Genomic DNA, 23,725 nt, shown 5'->3' on the forward strand with positions numbered 1-23,725 from the left:
GGGCATCCACACCTTCTCTGGGCAACCTGTTCCAGTGTCTCGCCATTCATACAGCAAAGAATTTCTTCCTTATATCCAACCTAAATCTACCGTCTTTCGGTTTAAAACTGTTACCTCTTGTCCTGTCACTACAGGTCTCGGTAAAAGGTTTCTCTCTGTCTTTCTTGCAGGCCCCCTTTAAGTACTGAAGGCTGCTATAAGGTTTCCCTGGAGCCTTCTCTTCTCCAGGCTGAACAACCCCAACTCTGTCAGCCTTTCCTCATAGGAGAGATGTTCCAGCCCTTTGGCCATTTTCGTGGGCCTCCTCCTCGTTGCTCTTACAGGTTCATAACTCTCATACATTTTAGCTAATTCCAGCCAAGTTGCCATGCAACATAAATAATAATGCCACATTAATACAGAGATGCAAATAGTTAATTATTTTGAAGTCACAAAACTATTCAACTCTGCTACCTAATGTGTACAGCTGTGTATCTGTAAAATTTGCCAAAAAAAGTACTCCTGCATACACAGCTGAAGTTTCTCTGACTTTTTTTTAGTCCTAGGTAAAAGAGGACTAGATAAATGGAAAAATTCCAGGTCCTAGCAGTCAATGAAATCTCTTAAAGCAAATGGACAGAGACATTCTTTCTAAATATCAGTTGAAGGAAAAGTAATTTTTTATATATATATATTTAGTAAGTGAAGAAGTTTGGTGTTTTTCAACCGACCTCATTTTCAGAAAGCTTGAAGAAAGGTGCTCTCTCCCAGCATCTCAAATTGGATTAAAAATTTACAAGAAAATCTGAAAGTCCATGCAAACATTTTGAAATGTAGAGCAAACATTAGTCCAGACAAAGGAGATAGGATGCTGACAGTTACTAGTCTGCATTACAAAATTATCAGATTTTCTTCACGACTTTTAATCCAAATGGTAATCATGTAGCATTTTGTTCTCAAGGGGAAGGTGAGACTTCATGGAACATTTTGAAAGTATGTTTAATGTCTATTTTTACTAAAATCTTTAGGACTTGGGCATCACTGACTAAAAGACAACTATGATTACTTTATTGCCTGTGCACACATCAGCTGAGTTGCTATTTCAGTAGTAATTTTCAGGTAATAATATTCAGCCCATTCATTCCATATTAAGTTAGATTTGATCTGCAGTATTGCATAATTTGTCTGCAATTGCCAACTTAAGCAGTTCCCTTAGAATTTCAAGTATCATATAAGGTACATCATTACAACAACAGATTTCTGTTCCCTATCCATTCCAGAAACTCGAGGTTAACATTTTTCCAATCGAACAAGAGCAGCAAATTCTATCAGATACTTAAGGTAAAAATAATTTGCTTGTTTGTATACAAGCTACTAATATACAAATTACTGATCCTTATAGTCTCTTATTCACCAGTTAAAATGTTATAATCCTCTACCCCAAAGGAAAAATAAAGTCTCATATGTATCTGAAACATTTCTGGCTATCTCAGCAGCTTTCAGGTTTCAGCCACGTTTTCATTTCTCTGCTATATCAAATTAACGGGCACTCATGCAAAATATTCATTAGGGCATGCAAGACGTGACTGAATTATTAACTGTAACATATCTGCAGCTGCCTACTCACCTCCAGTTATATGAAGAATATCTTATAAAAAACATGCTATATAAAATGCCATTACTCACAAGGAAGAATAATGGAAGACCTCTATTTCTGCCACATGAACATCCCTTTGATTGGAAGAGGTATTTCATTTCACAGCATTACCTTTCAACTTGGCAGAAATGGTAATTTGTACCCAGAGATCATAAACACTGAACGTTCTAAATCACTCGCATTTATCTCAGCTCTAAATTGTAAAACATCAACTAGACTTGAACCTTTGTACCTTGGTCCCCTGCAGCACCATAGACCAATCCTCATCCTAAATCCCACTAGCATTTATTTCACTGACTTAGTGCAGATTTAGGAAGTCCACCAAGGAGTCCCTCTCCATGCAGAAGGCATTCCCAGGCAGGCACGAGGCAATAAGGGAGTATGATACAATTCTGAGTTAGCAATACAGTCCTTAAAGGTAGCAATAGCTCTGATACAAATCAACTGGCTTATTTATATACTACCTGCCCCCATGGCATTTCAGCACCCCAGAGGTGTTGAAGCTGAGGCCAGCACCCTCTGTATCTCACCACCAGTAAAATTAGTAATGTTGGAAAGTGCATAGAGTTAGAACAAGCAAGAAGTGGTGTCAGTGCGAACAGCTTATTGTGAGAAAACCCGAAGTCTTTAATTTAATTTTGAATGTGAAGATCATTATTTTTCTTTCTCCCAGAATAACATCCTGTATTGGACACATTCAAAAGATCAGCACCTTCACCTCAGGAATGTGGTGGCACTTTTTTGATTCCTCTAGAACTGACTCAGAAGAAGAGTCTTATTTAACCTCATTCTACAAAAGCCTCTGAATTTCAGATATTTAAAAACTGTATCTTAAAATGTGACTCATGTCTAGGGTTATGCAAACAGTCAAAAGATACATAATCCCATTTGAAATGGTAGGTTGCACTAGATTAGCTAAACTCAACCAACATCGTTCCTCCTTTGACACAAACTGTCATGCGACACCACCACATTACAGTGCAGACTTATTAAGGTAAGCACTGTCTCCTCAGTAAGGGGGGAAGACTAATCCCATGGGAGAAGTTTGACTAAAACTAGCCCTGTTGAGTCCTGCAGAAGACAGCTTTTGTTTGGATTTTTTAATCCAATAGGCTTTTGCTTGCCACTTGTGGTATAAAGCTCTTTCACACAATATAACACAGACCCAGCTGGATTATACCTCCAACATAACATTACAGTGTATCACAATGTCATTTGTGGTTCAGATTTCATCAATTGTAAAACAACTATGTAGACTTGGATCTCAATCTCTGAGATACTCAAACTATTCCAAGATCAAAATGGATCAAACATCGGTGACAGTTTGACCCTTTAAAAGTAAATCCCAATGCACTAAATAAATTTTCCTTTTAACAGAAGGATAATGTAGAGACTTCCCTTGATCTCCACACTAAACAGTTTTGTACATGACTCTCTTTCCTTGTGATCCATGTATTATATTTTAATTCATTTCTAATGCTTGATGACGGTAAGAATGATTTAATCTGATTTTTCCTTGAAAGAGTATAGCACTCATGCAGAGGAGGTATGACCTGATTCATGTCTCCTCCTACATGCCTGTGGCCATAAACTTTGATTCCACCTCATGACATTAAAAATGATGTGAAGGTAATTAAAGACAATTGCAACACAACTACTATGTCAGTGAAATGCAAAACTTCTCTCATGTTGGACTGAAGATGTACATCCTGGCAGCTAAATGTAAGATAAAATTTATGTAGTGCTATTAGTGAGTCTCTGCAGCATCTCTACAAAATAGCTGGATCATAAGGTTCCCAGAGCAATGTAATTGCTAGATCTTCTGTTTTGTCTACAGCATCTTCTCATCTGTCCTACCTATGTAGGCTGGATACTTGGCTAAAGGTTATTCTGCTGTTTTGGTTTTTTAGTGTTTTGGGTTTTTTTTACTCTTATACACTTCACAGCTTTGCTGAAGTATTTGGTTTTAGTAAACATTTTGCTCTCTATTAATTTGAAAATCTGAAACAATCTAGAATAAATAAAAATATCAGTATACACAAAGTATTTCAAAAAAGATCAGAAATATCTCTGTAGTTTTGCCAAAAGTACACTTATTTTCATGATTTATGAAACTCCCTGTATCTTAAAAGCAGCAGCCAGGCAGCTCTAGATGCTGTACAATGATATTTGGAAGAGCAGTGCACTGCCCTCACAAAACTACAATTTTCTTTCAACACCACTGATAGAAAAAAATGCTTTTTCTCTTGGGAACCAAGTACCGAGCTTTACAATGGGTGCCACAACTCCTACCACTGCTAGCAGACATGTATTGTGCTATGGGAGTTTGGTAGAAATTATGCCAAAATTGAAACAAAATTTAAGTATCAGCTAGGATCATGCTTCTTGTGTGTGTTCAATAACAGACATAGATACCATAAATAGCAACCATAAATACCAGTTAGGATATTTTTTATTAAATTATATTGCCCCCCATTTTAAAATTAACTTTTATATATATAATATACATATGTACATACATATATATGCATACATATATACATACACATACATACACATGTATACATAAAATATGAATGTTTTTAACCAACATTGCAAAATAATCTTTAAATTTCTGTTCATTATTTTAAAGGGGAAAAGATAATTTCACATCTAGCACCACTAGCCATATAACAAAATTAAAAAAAAAAAAACCCTAATAAATATTTCTAGGTTTGACAGCTAATCTACAAGCTAGTAACATACAAATGACAGGAATGCTAAATCTGATGCCACATATATTAAGCATGCTAAATACAATGAGTGATTTGTTAAGGAAATGCTAATCAGAACATCTGACTCAGTTAAAACCTCTCCACCATGAAGAGAAGACTCAAACTTACTTCCAAAGCCCTTCTAAGGCACCATGGCTTGCTAAGAGATTTGAATGCAGATCTCATAAGCATAAATAAACATCCATATACACCATTTCTTTCTGCAGTATGCTGATAGTTTAAAACACACAAAAAATAGAGACAGACAGAAATTTGGACTACTGCAGGATAGTGTAAAGTTTGCTGTCACAGGAGTTAGCGAACCATAATGGATTAGCAGTTGTGCCTGAACTAGTGACACTGAATATGCCATCGAGTGATACAACCACAAGCCCTAATTATGCAAAATAAACATGTAAGCATCAAAAAAAAAAAAGGAAAAACCAGCATAGGCTAAACTATTATTTGTTGTGAGACTGCATTTAAATAATAATAGATATTTCCTGGAGCAGACTGGGTGTCAGAGCCCCAAGAGCTCTAATAAGCCGTTATAAGCCTCCACAAGCCTCACTTGGGGTGTCCATTTGCACCCTTGGGCCAGGAGGTTTATTTAAGCTCAGCCCCAGGTCTAGCCATAGGGACCTTTGTGGTGGGTTGACCCTGGCTGAACACCAGGTGATCACCAAAGCTGTTCTATCACTCCACTCCCGCCCCCCCTTAGCTGGACAGGGGAGAGAAAACATAACAAAGGGCTGGTGGGTTGAGATAAGGACAGGAGAGATCACTCACCAATTACCATCACAGGCAAAACAGACTCAGCTTGGGGAAAATTAACTCAATTTATTACCAATCAACCAGAGTAGGGTAATGAGAAATAAAACCAAATCTGAGAACACCTTCCCTCCACCCCTCCCTTCTTCCCAGGCTCAACTTCACTCCTGGATTCTCTACCAACCCCCCCCAGCAGCGCAGGGGGATGGGGAATGGGGTTTACAGTCAGTTCATCATACGTTGTCTCTGCCACTTAATCCTTCTCAGGGGCAGGACTCATCACACTCTTTCCCTGCTCCAGCGTGGGGTCGCTCCCACAGGAGACAGTCCTCCACGAACTTCTCCAATGTGGGTCCTTCCCACGGCGTGCAGTTCTTCACAAACTGCTCCAGCGTGGGTCCCTTCCACGGTGTGCAGTCCTTCAGGAGCACACTGCTCCAGCGCGGGTCCCCCACGGGGTCACAAGTCCTGCCAGAAAACCTGCTCCGTGGGCTCCTCTCTCCACAGATCCGCAGGTCCTGCCAGGAGCCTGCTCCAGCGTGGGTTTCCCATGGGGTCACAGCCTCTTTCAGGTACCCACCTGCTCCGGCGTGGGGTCCTCCACAGGCTGCAGGTGGAGATCTGCTCCACCATGGACCTCCATGGGCTGCAGGGGGACAGCCTGCCTCACCATGGTCTTCCCCACGGGCTGCAGGGGAATCTCTGCTCCAGCGCCTGGAGCATCTCCTCCCCCTCCTTCTTCACTGACCTTGGTGTCTGCAGGGTTGTTTCTCTCACATGTTCTCACTCCTCTCTCTAGCTGCCATTTCTGTCTGTCCCAGCAACTTTTTTTCTTTCTTAAATCTGTTATCCCAGAGGCGCTACCACTATCACTGATTGGCTCGGCCTTGGCCAGCAGCAGGTCCATCTTAGAGCCAGCTGGTATTGGCTCTGTTGGACACAGGGGAAGCTTCCAGCAGCTTCTCACTGAAGCCACCCCCGCTACCAAAACCTTGCCACACAAAGCCAATGCAACCTTTCATGCAGAAGTCAACCCATGGACTGGCTTTCTGGCTTGACAGCCTGGCCTCATCACTACGGACCTGTCCAGTGACCTGATCCTAACTCTGATCTATGGATCCACTTCCTGGGACATGCCTCCTCACCATGAACATGCCTGAGGATCTGGACTCTTGGCTGAAGCTGGCCCCCATCTCTGGGTCTGCCCTTCTCACCTCAGTTGGGTTAGGGGTTGGCCCTTGATGATGAAAGCTCTGCCAGCTCTGTTACCAAAAGTGGCTCCTGGCTTGCCTTCCTTTAGGGAGTAGCCCTGCTCTTGAAGCTCCTTGACACCAGGTTTAGATGTAGTTAGACTTCTAATGTTCTCAGAAGGACAAACTACCACAAAAAGATGTCATTATGGGAAGAGGCAGCTCCCTAGTTATCCTGGAGAACAAGGGCTGTGACTAGTGTTTGGATCCTGCTATTCCAAGGGATTTCTCTGCTGAAGAGTACACAAAGAGCTTCTCAAATTCCAAAAGACACGCTCTGAAACAGCACATGGACTACTTACTGAAACCAATTGAATTAAGGATGTCAAAACTCATGTAGAAAGTCTGCAATTTTTAAGCCTATGGTGTAAGAATATGTGGAGGTTATTACATGCAGAGGAAAAAAAAATCATAGGGAAAAACTTCAAACCTAACTGGATATCCTGTAGTGCTTTAACTTTTGACCAGAGGAAACATTAATGGAACCACCATCTGTCAGCTACATCTCAGAGATAAGAAACTTCTCAATGAAATTATAATTGCCCCAGTGAAGCTCATGGAGATCTTGCAGTGAAAAATTTAAAAAAGGAAAGAATTTTTTTGTAGTTGTAAATGCAGAAAGGCGAACAAAGGAGTGAACTTCCACAGAGGTATTTGGAAATAAGGATCTAGTTAAATAGGTCTAAAATGAATGGTTTCTTACATCTGTTAAGATGGAAAAGACAGGCTTTAATATTGCAATTGTAACATATACACAGAACTGCCCAAAGAGAGGGCAATAATGGGTTACTCTGAAAATGTAAAGTTCATGGTACACAGGGAATTGACTAGTAAAGATTCCTGTGAATCTGCCTCGGGATTGTTATTTGATATTTCCATTAATGGTCTTGGCGCAAACCCAGGACTGTGTTAATTACTTCTGCTAGTGACAAAACTGAAAGGCAATTCTACATTGGAAGGCAATATAGAAAGAAGATATCCCAAGCACAGAATAAGATGACCTTGAGAACTAGTGTTACAGAAATATTGCTCTGTAGTAGTGATACAAAGTGGCAGTTCATGCTCAGGGACTTCGGCAAACTGGTGAGTCATCACTGAAAAATGACACAAGCTAAAAGAGCTGATTCCGTTAGGTCAGAAACAGCATGTCCATGAGCCAACAGTCTGACACAGCCAGGCAAAAGAAAGGTAGTCTTGGAATCACTGGGTTTCCAGTAAGAGGCTATGGTAAAAAGAAACATGTGAAAACATCACATCTGGAGTGTTCGGGAAAGATATATTTAGCTGTAATATGTACACAGAATTTGCTGAGGAAAGGAGAGCTTATCTTAAAAATTAGATTGAAACAGGTATGACTGCTTTCTCTAAATATGACTGGTAGTCAAATAAAAGAAAATATAATGCTGATACAACTACATAAATGAGTATGAACTTATGTAAACTCTGAGCTCAAAAATCAAAAGTACTCAGAAGTTCAATTGATTTTCAAATGTCTGAAATGGGTATTTAAAGACTGGGTATTCTACTAAAATGGTGCCATTCAAGTTAATAGCTTGTAAGCATTTTGTTATGATTACTTTTTTTTAAGGATGTATGGCTAATACATGCACAGCAGCTCCAAGACTACACTGGCATAAAAGCTCCCTGCTTTGTAATAAATTTAATTTTTTAAAATATGGGTAAATATCTTATAGATAAGACAACGCAAGCATTGCATTTTTAAACTGCTAGGTATGTACACAAGAAGAACAGAAATTGATTTATATTTATTGCAAAAAATATTTGTGCCTTTAAAATTGCTGCTGAAGGTTTCTGTACTTGACCACCCTCCTCCACATAACCAATTGCTTTAGTAATCATATTGCTCCTTGTTAAAAGCACTGACAGCTCAAAAGCCAATACAGTTTTGGTTTTCCTCTGTAATTGGATTTTACTAGAAAGCCCACATGAATACATTTCTAAAATCACTCAGCATCTACTGCAAATAGCATCTCTGTAGTATGTTGAATCAAAAGTGATGTAAGATCACTCTGCTACCAAAAGAGAAGGTTCTGCCCTTCTCTGAACAAAAGAAAGATTATATTTCAGCAGGAAAAGCAAGCTGATCTGACCTGTACCTGGCCTCTGAATGACTATTCAACATTAAAGAGAAGAATGTGCCTTTTGGTGGTAGCAAAGCCCTAGGTCACCTTAGTGATTGCTACATGCCTTAAAAAGAAGTAACATGCAGTATCTTTGAGACATTAACTACTCTTAGTAAATATTTTTATAGTATATTAGTAAATAAACAAAGAGAAGCTTTTATTTTAAAATCATTTTTAAGTAAACACTAAGTGGAAAATCATTGAATTTTTAAGGAACTTTTTTTTTTTTAGATGGATTTTTAAGGAACTTCTTTATATTGTTACCTCAGGTGTATATGAGTTCATAGGACTTGGAGGTAAGTGTAGGAAATCTTTTCAAATTAGAAAAACATTTCAGGCTAGATGCTGTGAAATCCTGTTTTCTAATCAGAGTCCTAATTTTCTTTTCAATTGGAGGTTAGTGAGCATTGCTTATGCAAGGGTCATAACAAATTTGGCGGAAAAAAAATTAAGTCCTCTTTGGTCAGAGGAGACAATGTGACTTAATTTTTGGGCTGTTGTCTTTGCTACATACTTATCTCCCCAAGAAATGCATTCAACCTTCCCTGTTTGTTTCAGAAACACAGAGTCCTCTGATAATTTATTGGGGTATTCAACTGATTCGTTTAGAGGAGCTTTTTCGGTTTATGCCTTAATAACTGCTTCCTGTCTGAAATCAATTGCATTTTAGGGAACAACCTGACTTTTGGTTTAATTGTCAATAGTTGAGCAGATCTCTAGCAGACTCAAAATATATTTTAACTGTTTGGGTACATGATTCTGCCCTTCATGTTTTGAGGCTAAACTCCTCTTTATTTCTCCCCATGTAGTACATCATTCATCAGAGAGCTTGGTACAGGAATAATTGTTTTCAATTTTCTGCTATCTTGCATATTTTAGCACATTGTTTGATATTTTAGTTCCATTTGCTATCCCACTAGGGGGGACAGTAACTTCTTCAGTTTTATGAAGACTGTTCCTAAAAGTAGCAGAAAGGAGAAAAGACAATATTATGGTACCATAAATGAGCTACAGAAAACATGGTGTAGATTACCGGGTTTTGACTCTTTCTTGTTTCACCTCAGGTTTTTTAAGGAAAATACTATATGCATATTTAGTACTATGTTGCCAGAAGTCTGTCTACACTACTTTGAATAAGGCAGGCGTAATGTTACAGAAATCGGTATTTGTGACATTAAAACTACTGTAGTAAAAAGAACCACACTGGAAGTCAATCTACAGGAAAAAGTCTAGTGTATTCTCTGTGTCCATAGAACTGAAACAAAGGTAGAGTTCTGGAAGAACGGACAGAATCCCAGGGAATGTGCTGAAGATAATAGGGTTTTTCTTAGCATGGAAACCCACTAATTGCATTAAAAAAAAAAACAACAAAAAACCAAAAAATAGAAATAACTTCAACTGCAAATGTACCTATTATGGTGTCAGAAATACTATCATCTAACTTTTCTTTATAATGTAGTCTCTTTACTTACCTGGCAGTAAGTGATCACTCCATTGTTTGAAAATCATGGAAATTAACACACAGATAGCATGAAGAGAATTTGTAGCATAGCTGTAAAAGTCAGTTGACAAAACTCACAAGACTTTTCAATTAAAATAACTGATTAGGAATTAATTTGGTTCATTGATTTACATTTTTAGCTTGCTTAGGATACTAATAACATTTCAAAGTGGTCTGCTCAGAATGGTTTGATGTCAGTTTGGATCAAGTTTGTTTCTAAAGTAGCCTCTTAATAGAGTGGAGGCTTGTTGTTTGCTGAAAATGTCTGTGTGGGAATGCTTGCTGATTATATGTTAATGTCCATCTTCAAAGAGTAGGGAAGTAGCTCCTAGGTTTAATGAAGACTTAAATGCTATTAGCCCAAAGGAATATTGCTTAAAGGATAGCACCTTGGCTTGTTGAGTCTTATTTGCTCTGCTACACGTTAGTCATGTGGAGTTGGCCTCTAGAAACAGGAACAATTTCATACATTGTTTATGTAAACCTATTCTTCCCTGTCCCACCCCTGAACAATGGAGGTTATTTGAAGGGCATCTGCATTGAAAACTATTGCACTGAAATTTTTAACACTGACTTTGCATTAGACTATGACAATCTCTATTCACAACAGTCACAGAAAGAACTGCACAATATTTCAGATTCCTAGAGCCAGTAACTTTTAAGAACTAACTAACTAGATATAAATTGAAATTCCAAATATTTATTTGTTCAAGCTAACATTGAAGAACAAGAAAAAAACCCCATATATCATATTTTGGCAACTTCTATATTATAACCAACAGCGCAGAATATTAATCTTTTCTGTCAAGCAAAACATTGTTTTACCTCCCTTAGTCATCCAATATTTTCAAATATATCATTATTTCAAAGAAGATGGAGAATACCTGCTGACTGCCTCTTTGTGGGGAGATCACAGAGAGTCACAGACACAGGGAAGAAAGAACACTATAAATATCCTCCATTCCCAGTCTCCAGATTTCCTCTTTAAGCACTGGAAATACTATTAGTAAGTTCTGCTTATTTGATATTTTTTTTTCCTAGAAACAGGTAATTTTTACAGATATTGGCTCAAAGTGGAAAACAACATCACCTATCTCATTATCTTCACCTTTAAAAATAAGTAGACATAAAAGAATCTCATTAAGAGAAATGTAGAATTTTCTGGAAGCATTCTGTTGTAGCTCATTTTCAAATTATAATTAATGACATAGTAATTAAGAACTAAAGTCATGTCTACCCAATTGTTTACCTTATACCCTGAGTAAGCAAACACTATCTGCTTGCACTTTGTGCCATTTGACCTGGAGACATGCCAGTGAAGTGAAGCTGTCACCTGTTTGACAGATGGAAAGGCACAATTCCACGTGGATGGCATGGAATATGCTGAGCAGAACATATTGAGCTATTTCATATTTTTACATTGCCTATGATAAAGACCCATCATAAAACTTGTATCAGATCAGAAGAAACAAGGAATAGTTGTGCCAAATTGCCACAGAAATAAACAAAAAGCCCAAATTCAAGCATAATGAATGCTAACAAAGCATATCCTTTCCCATCTGAGATGCTTTAGACAAGCTGCTTTAAACTTTCTTATGTATTGCATTCTTTTTTTTAGGAGTTATTGCTTTACATATGCTGTTTTCTCTGTCTACTTTCTCACGATTACACTAAAAATAACAAGCTGGCAGCTGCTCATATTAAATACCTAGTGTTAACCAAACCATCAGCCACATACAGCTTTGACTTCTAGAAAAGAAGAATATAAATTTTGCATGCATAAAATAACAGTAGTTGAATTCCAGTTTTTCATTAAAAACTTAAATACCTTGTAAACTCTCCACATAATCTAAGATGAACAAAGCATCCAAAAAAACCCCAACCACAAAACAAACCTTATTTGAGGTTGTTTCAATTGCTACTATTGGCTACCCGGTGTCAATACCCACCTGATGGGACCAGCAATGACCATCTGTCCTATAATTGATGCTTGAACTATGAAATAAGTGTGACAATATTGGACAATATAAACACACCATTAGTAAGGCGTCTTTGCAGAAATTATTCAATCAATAAAACACCTAAATGGAAATAATGGAAAACACCTAAATGGAAATTTTAAATAATCAACAGTTGCACCCATTTTAATACAAATTCCAAGCTAATTTAGGAGTATTTGATTTATTTGAGATGACTCCATAAAATGAAAACAGAACATTTCTACAGTGTAAAGAGACCATACTGGTTTTATAGAATAAATCATGGGGTTTTGAACAACAAGATCAGAAAATGTGGAAATAGTTCATAGGGAGGTTTTTTGTTTGTTTGTTTGTTTGTTTGTTTGTTTTAAATAAAAATGCTCTTCAAAATACTTGGGTGGGTGGGGAACCAGTACATCCCTGGAAAATTAAAATGTGGTTCTACTCTAAGTGAGGACTGTGAAAACGGAATCATGATATTGCACGCATTTCATTACAAGGTCCTCTAGATCAGGGCTTCTCATTTTACAAAGAAAACCTTTTTTCCTTCTAAATGTCAGTCTGCAAATTTACCTTCAAGTACAACAGCTAAACTGATTTTTTCCTTCTCAATCATTGTCTTTAAAAATTACAATTATTAAGGTCAGGTTAGTCCTGAATGACATCTGCATAATGTGGTTACATCCAGTTCATTTGTCCCTAATCCAGCCCTCATTTTCATCATAATTCCTTATAATTTGTAGCATATCCATCTTCCTAGTACATTGCCAGCTGTGTTTTTCTCTATTTTAGACAGAGCATAGATTCTTAGAATCTTTTTAGAAAATCATTTCCTACAGAAATGTCTCAATAGGAAGACAGTAATCAAGATAAAAATTGCCTTTCACTCCCACTGCCGGTTGAGCGTGTCTCGACTCATACGTGCATGCACATGAAAGCCAATTCTGTACCTGGAACAAGATAATCTGAACAACTCTGGCACACATGGGAAAACTACCTTGTCATGGTGGCTTCAAAAGTTTTATTTAAAGGAGTAGTAGGAGAAAGGCAAATCAGAAGCATATTTTTATAAGTTGCAGTATATTCAGACAGAATTATAAGATAGCTTAATTAGAATAGAAGTTTATCTTTTTTTCTAATCTGTTCTTTGTTCTGACTAGAGAAGAAACATGGCAAATGTAAACAAGTATGGGATTATTATCCACTTTTTTAACAGGCTTGGAATAAATTTAGCAAAAGAAATAGCAATGGTTTTCTATACCACTGCAATAAGCACCCTAGTTTCCTTATTGTGAGATGGAGGGAAAACAACAAAGAAAAGAGATTTAAACAAAAATTAAAATATATGAACCATTAAACCTTACCTTGCCAGCCTGGTTTGCACACTGGTTTGACATTAACTCGTACTAAGACATCTTCTATTGCATGTTTTTGCCCACAGTCAAAAGCTGTTACCATTATCTCATACTGGTGCTGTTTATCATAGTTCAGTTTCTCAGTGTTTCTGATGTTACCTATAGATTCAATATAAGATAACATTCAGAAATTACTTCTTGGATAAGCATATACAGACTATAACATTTGAGCCCTGGTTGATGAAGTCCTTTGTGTCCAGAAAGCTCTCTGAAGTACATGGACATCCACAGGCAGGACAGTTATAAGGAATGGGAAGTATTTTCTTTCAATCCAGCAAAGAAATAAGGAAGTTCTTAGGCAAATACAAGATGCTAGGCATATAATATGGGCATGTCTATATTAGAAAACATCTGTTCAACAACACTTTGTAAAGTAAGACTTAAGACTAATTAGCAGTTACATCCTGAAATGTAAAGTAGGTGCAACCCCATTTTCCACATCTTCCCAGAATACACTGCTTTAACACAGCAGTCGCATTCCCAAGATCTACTGCTGAACATCTCCCCAGCCTAAGTATCTTCTTTTTTTCCCTAAAGCTATTACCCTTTAGGTGAGAGAGATTTTTAGCCCTATAACACCTTTCGCTGTTTTTTTTTTTAAAAAAGGAAAAGCCCCAGAATCACGTTCTACATTAGAGCGCTTAGCAGTATTTGATATGACAGCACAGACGATCACATGGAAAATAAAACTCAGCAACAACAGAGATTATCTGCTGAACCTGACACATATATAAAGGTGACAAATTACCTGTTTTGGGAACAAAGACATTACAACTTCCACAAAGAAAGGGAAAGATCTTTCTCAGAGTACTTCCTGCAGGATTGGAAGATTACCATGCAGAATGTATGGTTTTGTAATTAATGAGTTCAGCATTTTAATTCTGTCCATTTCCACCAAAATGCACTTCTTCCTCAAATTGAAACTTGAGACTGTTTAATATGTTTCACACTTTTGCTCAGGGCTGTTTATTATACCATTTCTTTGAATGAGAATGTTTGTTCTAGAATTCAAGAAACAAACTTACTCGGGATCAATCCTACATATAACAACTGCTTTCAAGCATAATCTGCAAAATCAAGTTGTTTGGGCTAAATTTGGAATAAGGAGCACCCAGATCCTGGAGTATAGTCAATCACAGTGCTCTGATTCCCACAGGTGCTAGTTAAAGTATCTGTTGTTAGGCATGCTGGCATTGTTTGGGGGTTTGGGTGTGGGGTTTTGTTTCTTTTGCATTCAAATGAATGAGAGACAGGTGAAAGCAGACAAACGAAACTTCTTAAATAAGTCTTTCACTAAACCTCCATTATTTTGACAAGTAAATACTTTTAGCAGGTGTCTCTCTCTGATGCACACTCCTTATCTTGTCAAAGCCCAACACTTCTCTGACTACTACTATATTAAAGCCAACTTTAGTAGTTTAATTGAAACTGATGCAAAACTTTGCAGGTCAGGCCTGAAGAAAGACTGCTTTTGCAATTATCACCATCTTCTGGTTCAAAATTTGTAGTTTAAGTAGACCCTTACATCTGCAGCTATAAATCAGGCCCAATACCCCATTTTCTGTCGACTTTGAGTCTTTACCCCCCCCCCCCCTTTCTGAGCAGGGCACAGGGGGGACAAGCCCTATTGCTAATTTTATTTCTCAAACAGAGAAGCAGAAGGACCTGCTGAAGGCTAATATGGAAACAGTACTGTCTCCTACAGCTTCCTTGGCTCCCACTCAGGCACTTCACCTTGCCAGGCATTTTCAAGTCTGCCATGTAGATAGTTCTTCCCATCACAAAAGCAACTGCAATAACAATATCAACAACTTCATTATTTTTGAGTTAGAAATTGGCAAAACAATTTAAGCTACCCATTTCACTGTCTTGAGTTCCTTGATTAGTACCTGCCTAAGAGGATTTAAAGAAAAACTGCCACTGTATACTTAATTATTCATTTAATATCTGCTCAGTTGTTCTTTCTTTTCTGCATTATATTATTTCTTACATGAATCTTTATAATTCCCTATTTGGTTCTCCTTGGTATTCTTTTAGTCCACGATCAGCAGAGATAATTCTCAAGAAACCAAAATTGTCTGAATCTACATTAGCAGACCACTGCAATTTGCGTGGCACATTTAACTGTCCTCTATGATTTATAAATCATTACAACACATTTGCATTTGTCCTGGTTTCAGCTGGGATAGAGTTAACTGTCTTCCTAGTAGCTGGTACAGTGCTATGTTTTGAGTTCAGTATGTGAAGAATGCTGATAACACTGATGTTTTCAGTTGTTGCTCAGTAGTGTTTAGACTAAAGTCAAGGATTTTTCAGCTTCTCATGCCCAGCCAGGGCACCTGACCCAAACTGGCCAACGGTGTATTCCATACCATGTGACGTCCCATCTAGTTTAGGAACTGGGAAGGGGGGGGGGCAGGGATTTCGCGGCTCGGGGACTGGCTGGGTGTCGGTCGGCGGGTGGTGAGCAATTGCCCTGCGTATCATTTGTACATTTCAATCCTTTTATTACTACTGCTGTCATTTTATTAGTGTTATCATTATCATTATTAGTTTCTTCTTTTCTGTTCTATTAAACCGTTCTTATCTCAACCCAGGAGTTTTACTTCTTTTCCTGATTTTCTCCCCCACCCCACTGGGTGGGGGGGAGTGAGTGAGCGGCTGCGTGGTGCTTAGTTGCTGGCTGGGGTTAAACCACAACAGCATTTCACTAAATCTGTCTTCCCAGATTTGTATTTCTTTACAGTCTTTTAAAATTTGGACTACAAAGATTCTGACTATTGGGTGTTATTCTGAAAGGTCATTTGGATGTCTTGCAGATGTTACTCAATAGTTTATTGATTTCTTAATTATTCTGTTTTTCTGTTACCTCTGATGCTTTATGCTTCTTTGTTATTTTACAATTTAATCAATACAATTAAAAAGTAGACACAGAAAAGAAGCACTACAAATACAGACTAATTAAAGTTTTAGAGACGATAGACTTGGAATTTCTATTTACATCTCACCCATAAACAAAAGGCAATCAATAACATTAAAAAAAGAAAATTTTAATGGGAGAAGTAAGTACTTTTTTACACAGTTCACAATTAGGCCATAAAATTAATTTTTTTCAGTCTTTCTAAATCTCTGCCTTTTACTGGAAATATCCAAAGCTATAACAGATTTTAAAAAACAACAAACAGGTAAGTGACAACAGGAATATAAAAATTTCTGCTGGAGGACACACACATTTACACCTCTGTTTCTTCAGGGTCAGTTTGATACAGACTTCCCTCTTTTATGGCTATCTTTCATCTTATTTTGGAGCAGTCACAAGAACGGGGAAAGACTTGACTGATTTACTATGGCAATTGCCTCTTAAATTCCATATACTTACTTCCTGTGTGTATAAGAAGTATAAAACTGAATCTCGTAACTCTTAGAAGAGATGCGAGCTAGTGTTGTTACATGAGTGGCCTCCGATTTCAGTCTGCCCATAGGATCGGCAGCTCAACATTCCCAGCTGCCAAGAGCCACCAACCAGGAGGTGTTTGACCATAAGTCAGTTGAAAGATTAGAATAGCTTCTTGTCAAAAAGGTGCACTTTTGAATGATAATGGAAAGAAATTGTGGCTTAATAAATAAATATCACATGCATATGCTTAACTATAAAGTTTCTGACAATATGAAGTTTGCATAGCTCCTAACACAGATCTCAGTGCTGTAAAGGATGACCTCGTGAGATCCTGTCCACACCTATTTTCTACAGTATGTAACTTGATAGAACCTGTACTGACTGTACAGATAAGTCAGTAACTCATCTTCATAGAATCATAGAATACCAGGTTGGGAGGGACCTGTACGATCATCTGGTCCAACCTTTCTTGGCAAAATCTTCATATTGAACAATCTGAATATGTATTTGTGAAGTGCTTCTCAGTGGTGGGATGGCAAATAGTTATCCCCATTTTAGAGATGCCAGTAGATCACAACTGTGACAATTCGCATCTGTATCTGAATTCTCTGATCATGTCACCATGATCCCTGACAAATGAAGGCAGAAAATGCATTAAATGTTGTTCTGCTGGCATTACAACAGATCCATGCATTGTGGTTTAATTTTTCTCTTGCCTGAAAAAAGCCTACACAATATTGATACGATAACTCACTTGGTGATAGGGATTCTCTGCTAAGAAGACAACTAGAATAAACTGCATGCAAAAGTCTCTTAAAACATATTTTATCTTAAACTTTTATTCCCAATCCTTTGCATAGCAAAGCACAAATTTGTCCTTTATCTTTACATGATTGTATTTTATGACCAAGAGTTCATTACCCTCCAAGTTAGGCTCATCGTATACAAGAGTCAATTTTTTTTAGTCTTATGGTTTCATATTCACAAAAAATTACATACCAAGGGTCAAAGTTGTCAACTGTAAATGGGAAGCTTTATATTACCTACTTTTAGGTGCCTAACTTACAAAGATCTACAAGAACTATACCAGAGCTGGATGCTGCTTCCTGTGCCAGTGCTGGGTGCCTATCAACTTGTGCCTCACACAGTTTGGTGATGTGAAGTAGACTTTGCACTGCTACAGTCTGGAGGATTTTCTCTTCTGTTCAGCAAATGTTCCCCGATTTGTAATACGATTTTTCAAGACAACAAAATCCTCCCTATATTGATCTAGAATCAAGAAATAAGTTTTGCCTAAAAAGACTATGATCTCACAAAAGAAAACAACTGATAGAATAGCATGTTCATCTTTCTGAAGGCCTGTGTTTATAGTTAGTTTCATGGGTTGGTGGTGAAAAAAATCCACCATCTAGAACTGATAATGGCATGTTTTCCTCACACCCCCCGTACTTCTGGGGTACTCTGCAATATTTAGATTTGATTCTAAGCATCTGGTTAAATGGGCAATGAAATTCCACACTTATGTTACTGAAAAGCAGAAAAAATCATAACTTGCAGAAGACACGAGAATCTTGTCCTAGTTTCAGCTGGGGTAGTTAATTGCCTTTCTAGTAGCTGATACGGTGCAATGTTTTGAGTTCAGTATGAGAAGAATGTTGGTAACACTGATGTTTTCAGTTGTTGCTAAGTAATGTTTAGTCTAATGTCAAGGATTTTTCAGCTTCTCATGCCCAGCCAGCAAGAAAGCTGGAGGGCCACAAGTAGTTGGCACAGGACACAGCCAGGGCACCTGACCCAAACTGGCCAACGGTGTATTCCATACCATGGGACGTCACATCTAGTATAGGAACTGGGGGGAGTGGGAGCGGGGAATCACTGCTCGGGGACTAACTGGGTGTTGGTCAGCGGGTGGTGAGCAATTGCACTGTGCATCATTTGTACATTCCAATCCTTTTATTATTGCTGTTGTCATTTTATTAGTGTTATCATTATCATTATTAGTTTCTTCTGTTCTATTAAACCGTTCTTATCTCAACCCACAAGTTTTACTTCTTTTTCCCGATTTTCTCTCCCATCTCACTGGGGGGGGGGGGGGGAGTGAGTGAGCGGCTGCGTGGTGCTTAGTTGCTGGCTGGGGTTAAACTGTGACAAACCTAGATTTGTTTTTCACAATGGATGAAAAAAACCTATAAACAAAATCCTCATTAGTATGGTGTTAACAGACAGTCCTAGGCATCTCATACATCTATTTCAATCATCCTATAGGTAACAAAAAATGGGCACAATGCCAAAGAATTTGTATCAGAGAAAGCTTATATCGGCTGGCATAGAGAGACATTCTCAGCAGTGAAATGTGTTGGAACTAAGCAACATATTTCTCACAAAATAAAAGTGCAGCCATCTATTCTAACTCTGTCTCTAACCCCAGTGGGTTTAAGCAATTACCATTATCTAAAAAAATTGCAAGTTAGACTGCAGTTACTGTTGATTGTGGTAGCACTGTGCTTTTGGTGAACAAATAGATCAAAAAATATTAATTGAATTCATGACCAAGAAACTGCAAGTATTACAACCTTCTACCAATTACTCGCTGCAGGCTTTAAAGTCATGTTTAAATCAGTGATTTTCTCATTGCCTTTGCTGAAAAGCAGGTCCCAAGCATGCAAGGACAAAGACGTAACCAAGGATTCGTGATACTTCACATGCTTTTGATCATGCCTCTGACTGGAAGGAACCCATGATCACTCATGAGCCAGCTGCACTGTGTGATAGGAGCTGAAAAGGAATAAGCAGTAGAAATGTCTGCTCTGTATTGTGCTAATCTCAGTGTATTATTTATCCATAATACCTTTAAACAAACCTGGTATGAAATTCTGAAACCACCTGTGACTTGTGTAAGTACCCAGCCCCATACTGGCAAGTCACACGAAGCTCTGGAAAATAATGGTTTCAAACAGAAACACAGAGAACTTCCTTTTATGACAACATGGGAATCTGACAATTAGAAAAAAATCCATAGAGAGGAAAAGCTTCTAGGAATTTGCACACAAACATCTACTCTCAAATGCCCATTTCCTGTAAAAAAATTCTTTGTGCAATTGCTCTGGCAAAAGATTACTGTGTCAGCAGACCTCATTTACTTAAACACAAACATACTTCTTATGATTATACCTCCTATATAGTATACTTGCCTCCCAATGCATTATAACAAGATGGCTTTTTCCCCAATGTCATTTAGAATTTATTGATGTTAACAGGTTATTATCTTTTGATGCTCAGCTGTGCATTGTGCAAGAACTCCACAAATAAAAATGAATCATTTTTGAATATGGGAAAAGGTTTTTATAAAACATCTCAACATAAAAATGACTGCAGATAAAAAAGTAGCTCCATGCATACTTTCAATTTCCAGTTTGGCCAAAAATCAGATTTAACTTCCAAAGAGTATTGTCCTCCTACATACAACATTGATTAAATGCTTCTGTCAGGAAAGATAAATCAGAGCATTGCTGGGCATGCACACAGGGTGCTTGTTCTGGGGAAACAAGTTCTGTGAGCACAGGAATTTCCATTTTGAACTTCTGCACAAGTGTGCACACATGAATATCAATAACAAGGACTCTTATCTACAAAGTGATGCCAATATGGGACTGCTGAAGTACTTGAAAGACAAAGCTATTATTTTGCATTGTTTGGAGCAAGCAAAGAATAAGAGAGAGGATCTTCAACACATTTTTAATGCAGCCCAGCCACCTCTCCCAAACTCAGAGTAAAGTTCTGTGGTTTTCCCTGGTGAGAACTTGATGGGGAAAAGCAGGAAGCTGACAGACAGGACTGCCAAGGTCAAAAATTGCTGCATGTGGAAAACTTAATATGGTTTATTATTTTTCCTACAATATTATATACATTTAAAAAAACCCAACAACTAAAATCTAAAACCCATTAAAAAATGATACTACTTCTCCAAAGCATATTTTCTTCCATACTGCAGAATAATGGACCTGCTTCAGGAAGCACCACAAATGGGTAGATCTGCAGACCCACACCCCAAAAGTTTCAACAATCAATAAAAATATCCACAATATTGTCAATTCTACATTTAGACTCTGCTCCAGAAAGTTCAGAAGAAGGGGACTAGCTACAAACCAGTGAATAAACCCTATCAGGTAGGGCTACGTGCTGCATTAGGAAAAGTCATCAGTTGGATGGGAAACTAGATCTGAGACAAAAGAATGGACTGAGTGACAGAGAAATGTATTGCTTATCTAAAACTGGGGTTTTAATTTCCACAATAAATTACTGTGGCACTTTCTGACCAAATCTTATGTAGAAGGGATGGAATTCCCCAGTATAATGGTTCCTTCATTCTCAGAGATGAGAAAAGGATTACTTTCTTGAGTTAAAACTCAAGCCAAGTTATCAGCCAGTATCAGTAGGTAATTACACTATCTACAGAAATTACTGCTATCTGTCCCAGAACTTAAAATTGCTCCTTCTCCATACTCACCATTTCTGTCAATGGCAAAAGGAACATCGGTTGTGACAATCTCATAATTGCAGATCTGGCTATACTGCGGGGAACAGTCCTCATCTATGGCTTCTACCTGCAGTATGCTGTCATAGATCTTTCCCTCTGTCACGGTGGCCTTATACACACTCTCCTTGAAAGTTGGTGAAAACTCATTAACATCCTTTACCTGGATATGGACCACTGCCCTAAAATAGGTAAAAAAAGACATCAAAGAGAAAAATTAATTAATCATGACACATCACTAATAGTTTGCTTCAAAAACACTTGAAAAGACTAACAAAACATATCTAGAAAACTATGTAGACATCTTCTAAAATGAGATATTATTTAATTTCTATGTTTAATTTGCCCAGTTTAGTATCTTCATGTGGCACCTGGGAAAAAAACCTAGTGCCACAGCTTGTAGGGAGAGGGCTTCACAGCACTCCCTATTAAAATCAGTCTGCCTCTTAAAATGGAACCCAGCAGAAAGTCAGTGGTATCATTCCAGTGTAAAATGGGTTAATAAACAAAAAAAGAGGAAGAGAATTATACTAGTCCTATATATTCGCTAGCTAAAAATGGTCAGTTTACGAACATTCTTCAATATTAAATAAGCCTCTCACCTTCTGCTGATTATAATTACCTAATTAGTTACAACATTGTACATGTAAACCTTTGAGGGTCAAAAATAACAGGCCTTTAGTATTTAATGAGTAAACTCTAAAGGCCTTCCTCTGCAAGAATTTGCTATCTGGTTTGATAGGCGAGGTGACAGATAAGTGAAGTGACTTTCTATATCAGCGGCAGAGCCAATAGTAAATGTCGGGACCCCAGACAGTCTAGCTTACTGTGTGGCTTACCATACAAACCACTATAAGAACGTGTAACAAAGTCTGGTTCCAATAGGCCGGATTTCATTTGGTCAGGATTAGACTAAAATTTTCCACAAGCAGAATGTACTAGCTTGTTACTGACATGTGAGGGAAAAACATCATAAAATTTAATAATATCAAGCAAAACCTGTTTCTGTAACTTGATGGTTACTTGATATTGGAGGCTTCCTTCTAAATGTGTATTATTTTTAAATATCCTGAAATAGTTCAGCATGCATTATAGAGCTAATTAAATTTTTAATTGTCAAGTATCCTGGATGAGCAAAAGGAAGAATGATTACTATTAATCATTTATTTAAATGGCTCTCAGCAAAATGAACAATTTGTACAGCAGTTATACATCTACATGTGAGTTAAATTCATCTTTAATGACAAATACTCTGGAGCTTGGTTTCATGAATTGAAGGGGAAAATAGGCACTGTGCCACTTAAGCTTATGCAGGGAATTGGCTCCACAATAAAAAGTACCACCTATTAACCTTCAATACCCACCTCTTCCAGAGGATTTGAATTCCTCTAAGACTTGCTGTCCAAAAGCTGAGGTCAGAAACACACTGTGCAAAGGCAACACTGTTGCAGCTTATATACATGCACATACTAAAAAACATAAGGATGATTTTTCTTTTTTTACCACTTGAAATTAGATGAACAGAGAGAAAACCTATTTAGAATTTGTAAGTATCAAGTAAAACTAGCTCCCATGTCCTGGATAATCTGTTATATCAATGTATTTAACATGAAAGCAAGAATGGAAAAATCAACCAAGACAGAGATGTGTTTCTCCACTTGAACAGGCATCCTATTAAAAGCTTCAACTGGAACCATTGCAGAATAGGTCAAATTGCAGGAGGCAAAAGAGAAAAATATTTTCTAAAAGGAAAAAAAGGAATAAAAAGCGGATGGACTATTGCAACAATGGTTTGTCTTGGTTTTATTTACCTTCTACTTGACTACAATATAAAAAGGAGCCCTGCAATCTGATCTGTACTGTAGAGCAAATGTATGCCAAAGCAAAAAAAAAGAAAAAAATAATTCTCCTCATTGTCACCCACTTGTGAGATTTTTTCCAGTTTGTTCCACCTGGTCCTGATCCACAGTCATAGGCCTGGATGATGAATGTATACTCCTTCTGCAGTTCACAGTCAATAGGACTTTTTGCTTGAAGTCGACCTTCACCAGATGTCTTGTTTAGCACAACAGCTTCGAAGGGCATTTCTTGTCCATGGATTTTAAAAGCACAGATTTCACCTGTGAGGAATAGTATAAAACAATTATAACCAGGGAGGACTAAGTCTTATGCACCAGAGTGATACTGGAGAAGTGAGGACTCATTTGTATTTCACATGTGGTTATAGAAGGGGGAAGTACAGACTCAGGCACCAGTTTACAATACGTCCAAAAGGGCCATTGGCCACATGCTCGTACAGCATGATGCAGTGAGTGCAGCTCTGATCACCTACTTCCCTCTTCCTC

General features: G+C 37.8%; 1 protein-coding gene across 1 annotated transcript in view; it reads right to left on the bottom strand.

The window, feature by feature from the left end:
• CLSTN2 (calsyntenin 2) overlaps positions 1–23,495 on the bottom strand; it is a 99,998-nt gene extending 76,503 nt beyond the window's left edge. Inside the window, exons 1-3 of the mRNA XM_075031889.1 lie at positions 23,305–23,495; positions 21,354–21,562; positions 13,399–13,548 (exon numbers count right to left, since the gene is read on the bottom strand). Of these exons, the coding sequence (XP_074887990.1) occupies positions 13,399–13,548; positions 21,354–21,562; positions 23,305–23,465 (520 nt within the window). The 5' untranslated portion in view covers positions 23,466–23,495. The remainder of the gene's footprint in view (positions 1–13,398; positions 13,549–21,353; positions 21,563–23,304) is intronic.
• Positions 23,496–23,725: the final 230 nt, after the last annotated feature.

This window comes from Buteo buteo, chromosome 7, assembly GCF_964188355.1.
Source record: "Buteo buteo chromosome 7, bButBut1.hap1.1, whole genome shotgun sequence".
Lineage (NCBI taxonomy): Eukaryota > Metazoa > Chordata > Aves > Accipitriformes > Accipitridae > Buteo > Buteo buteo.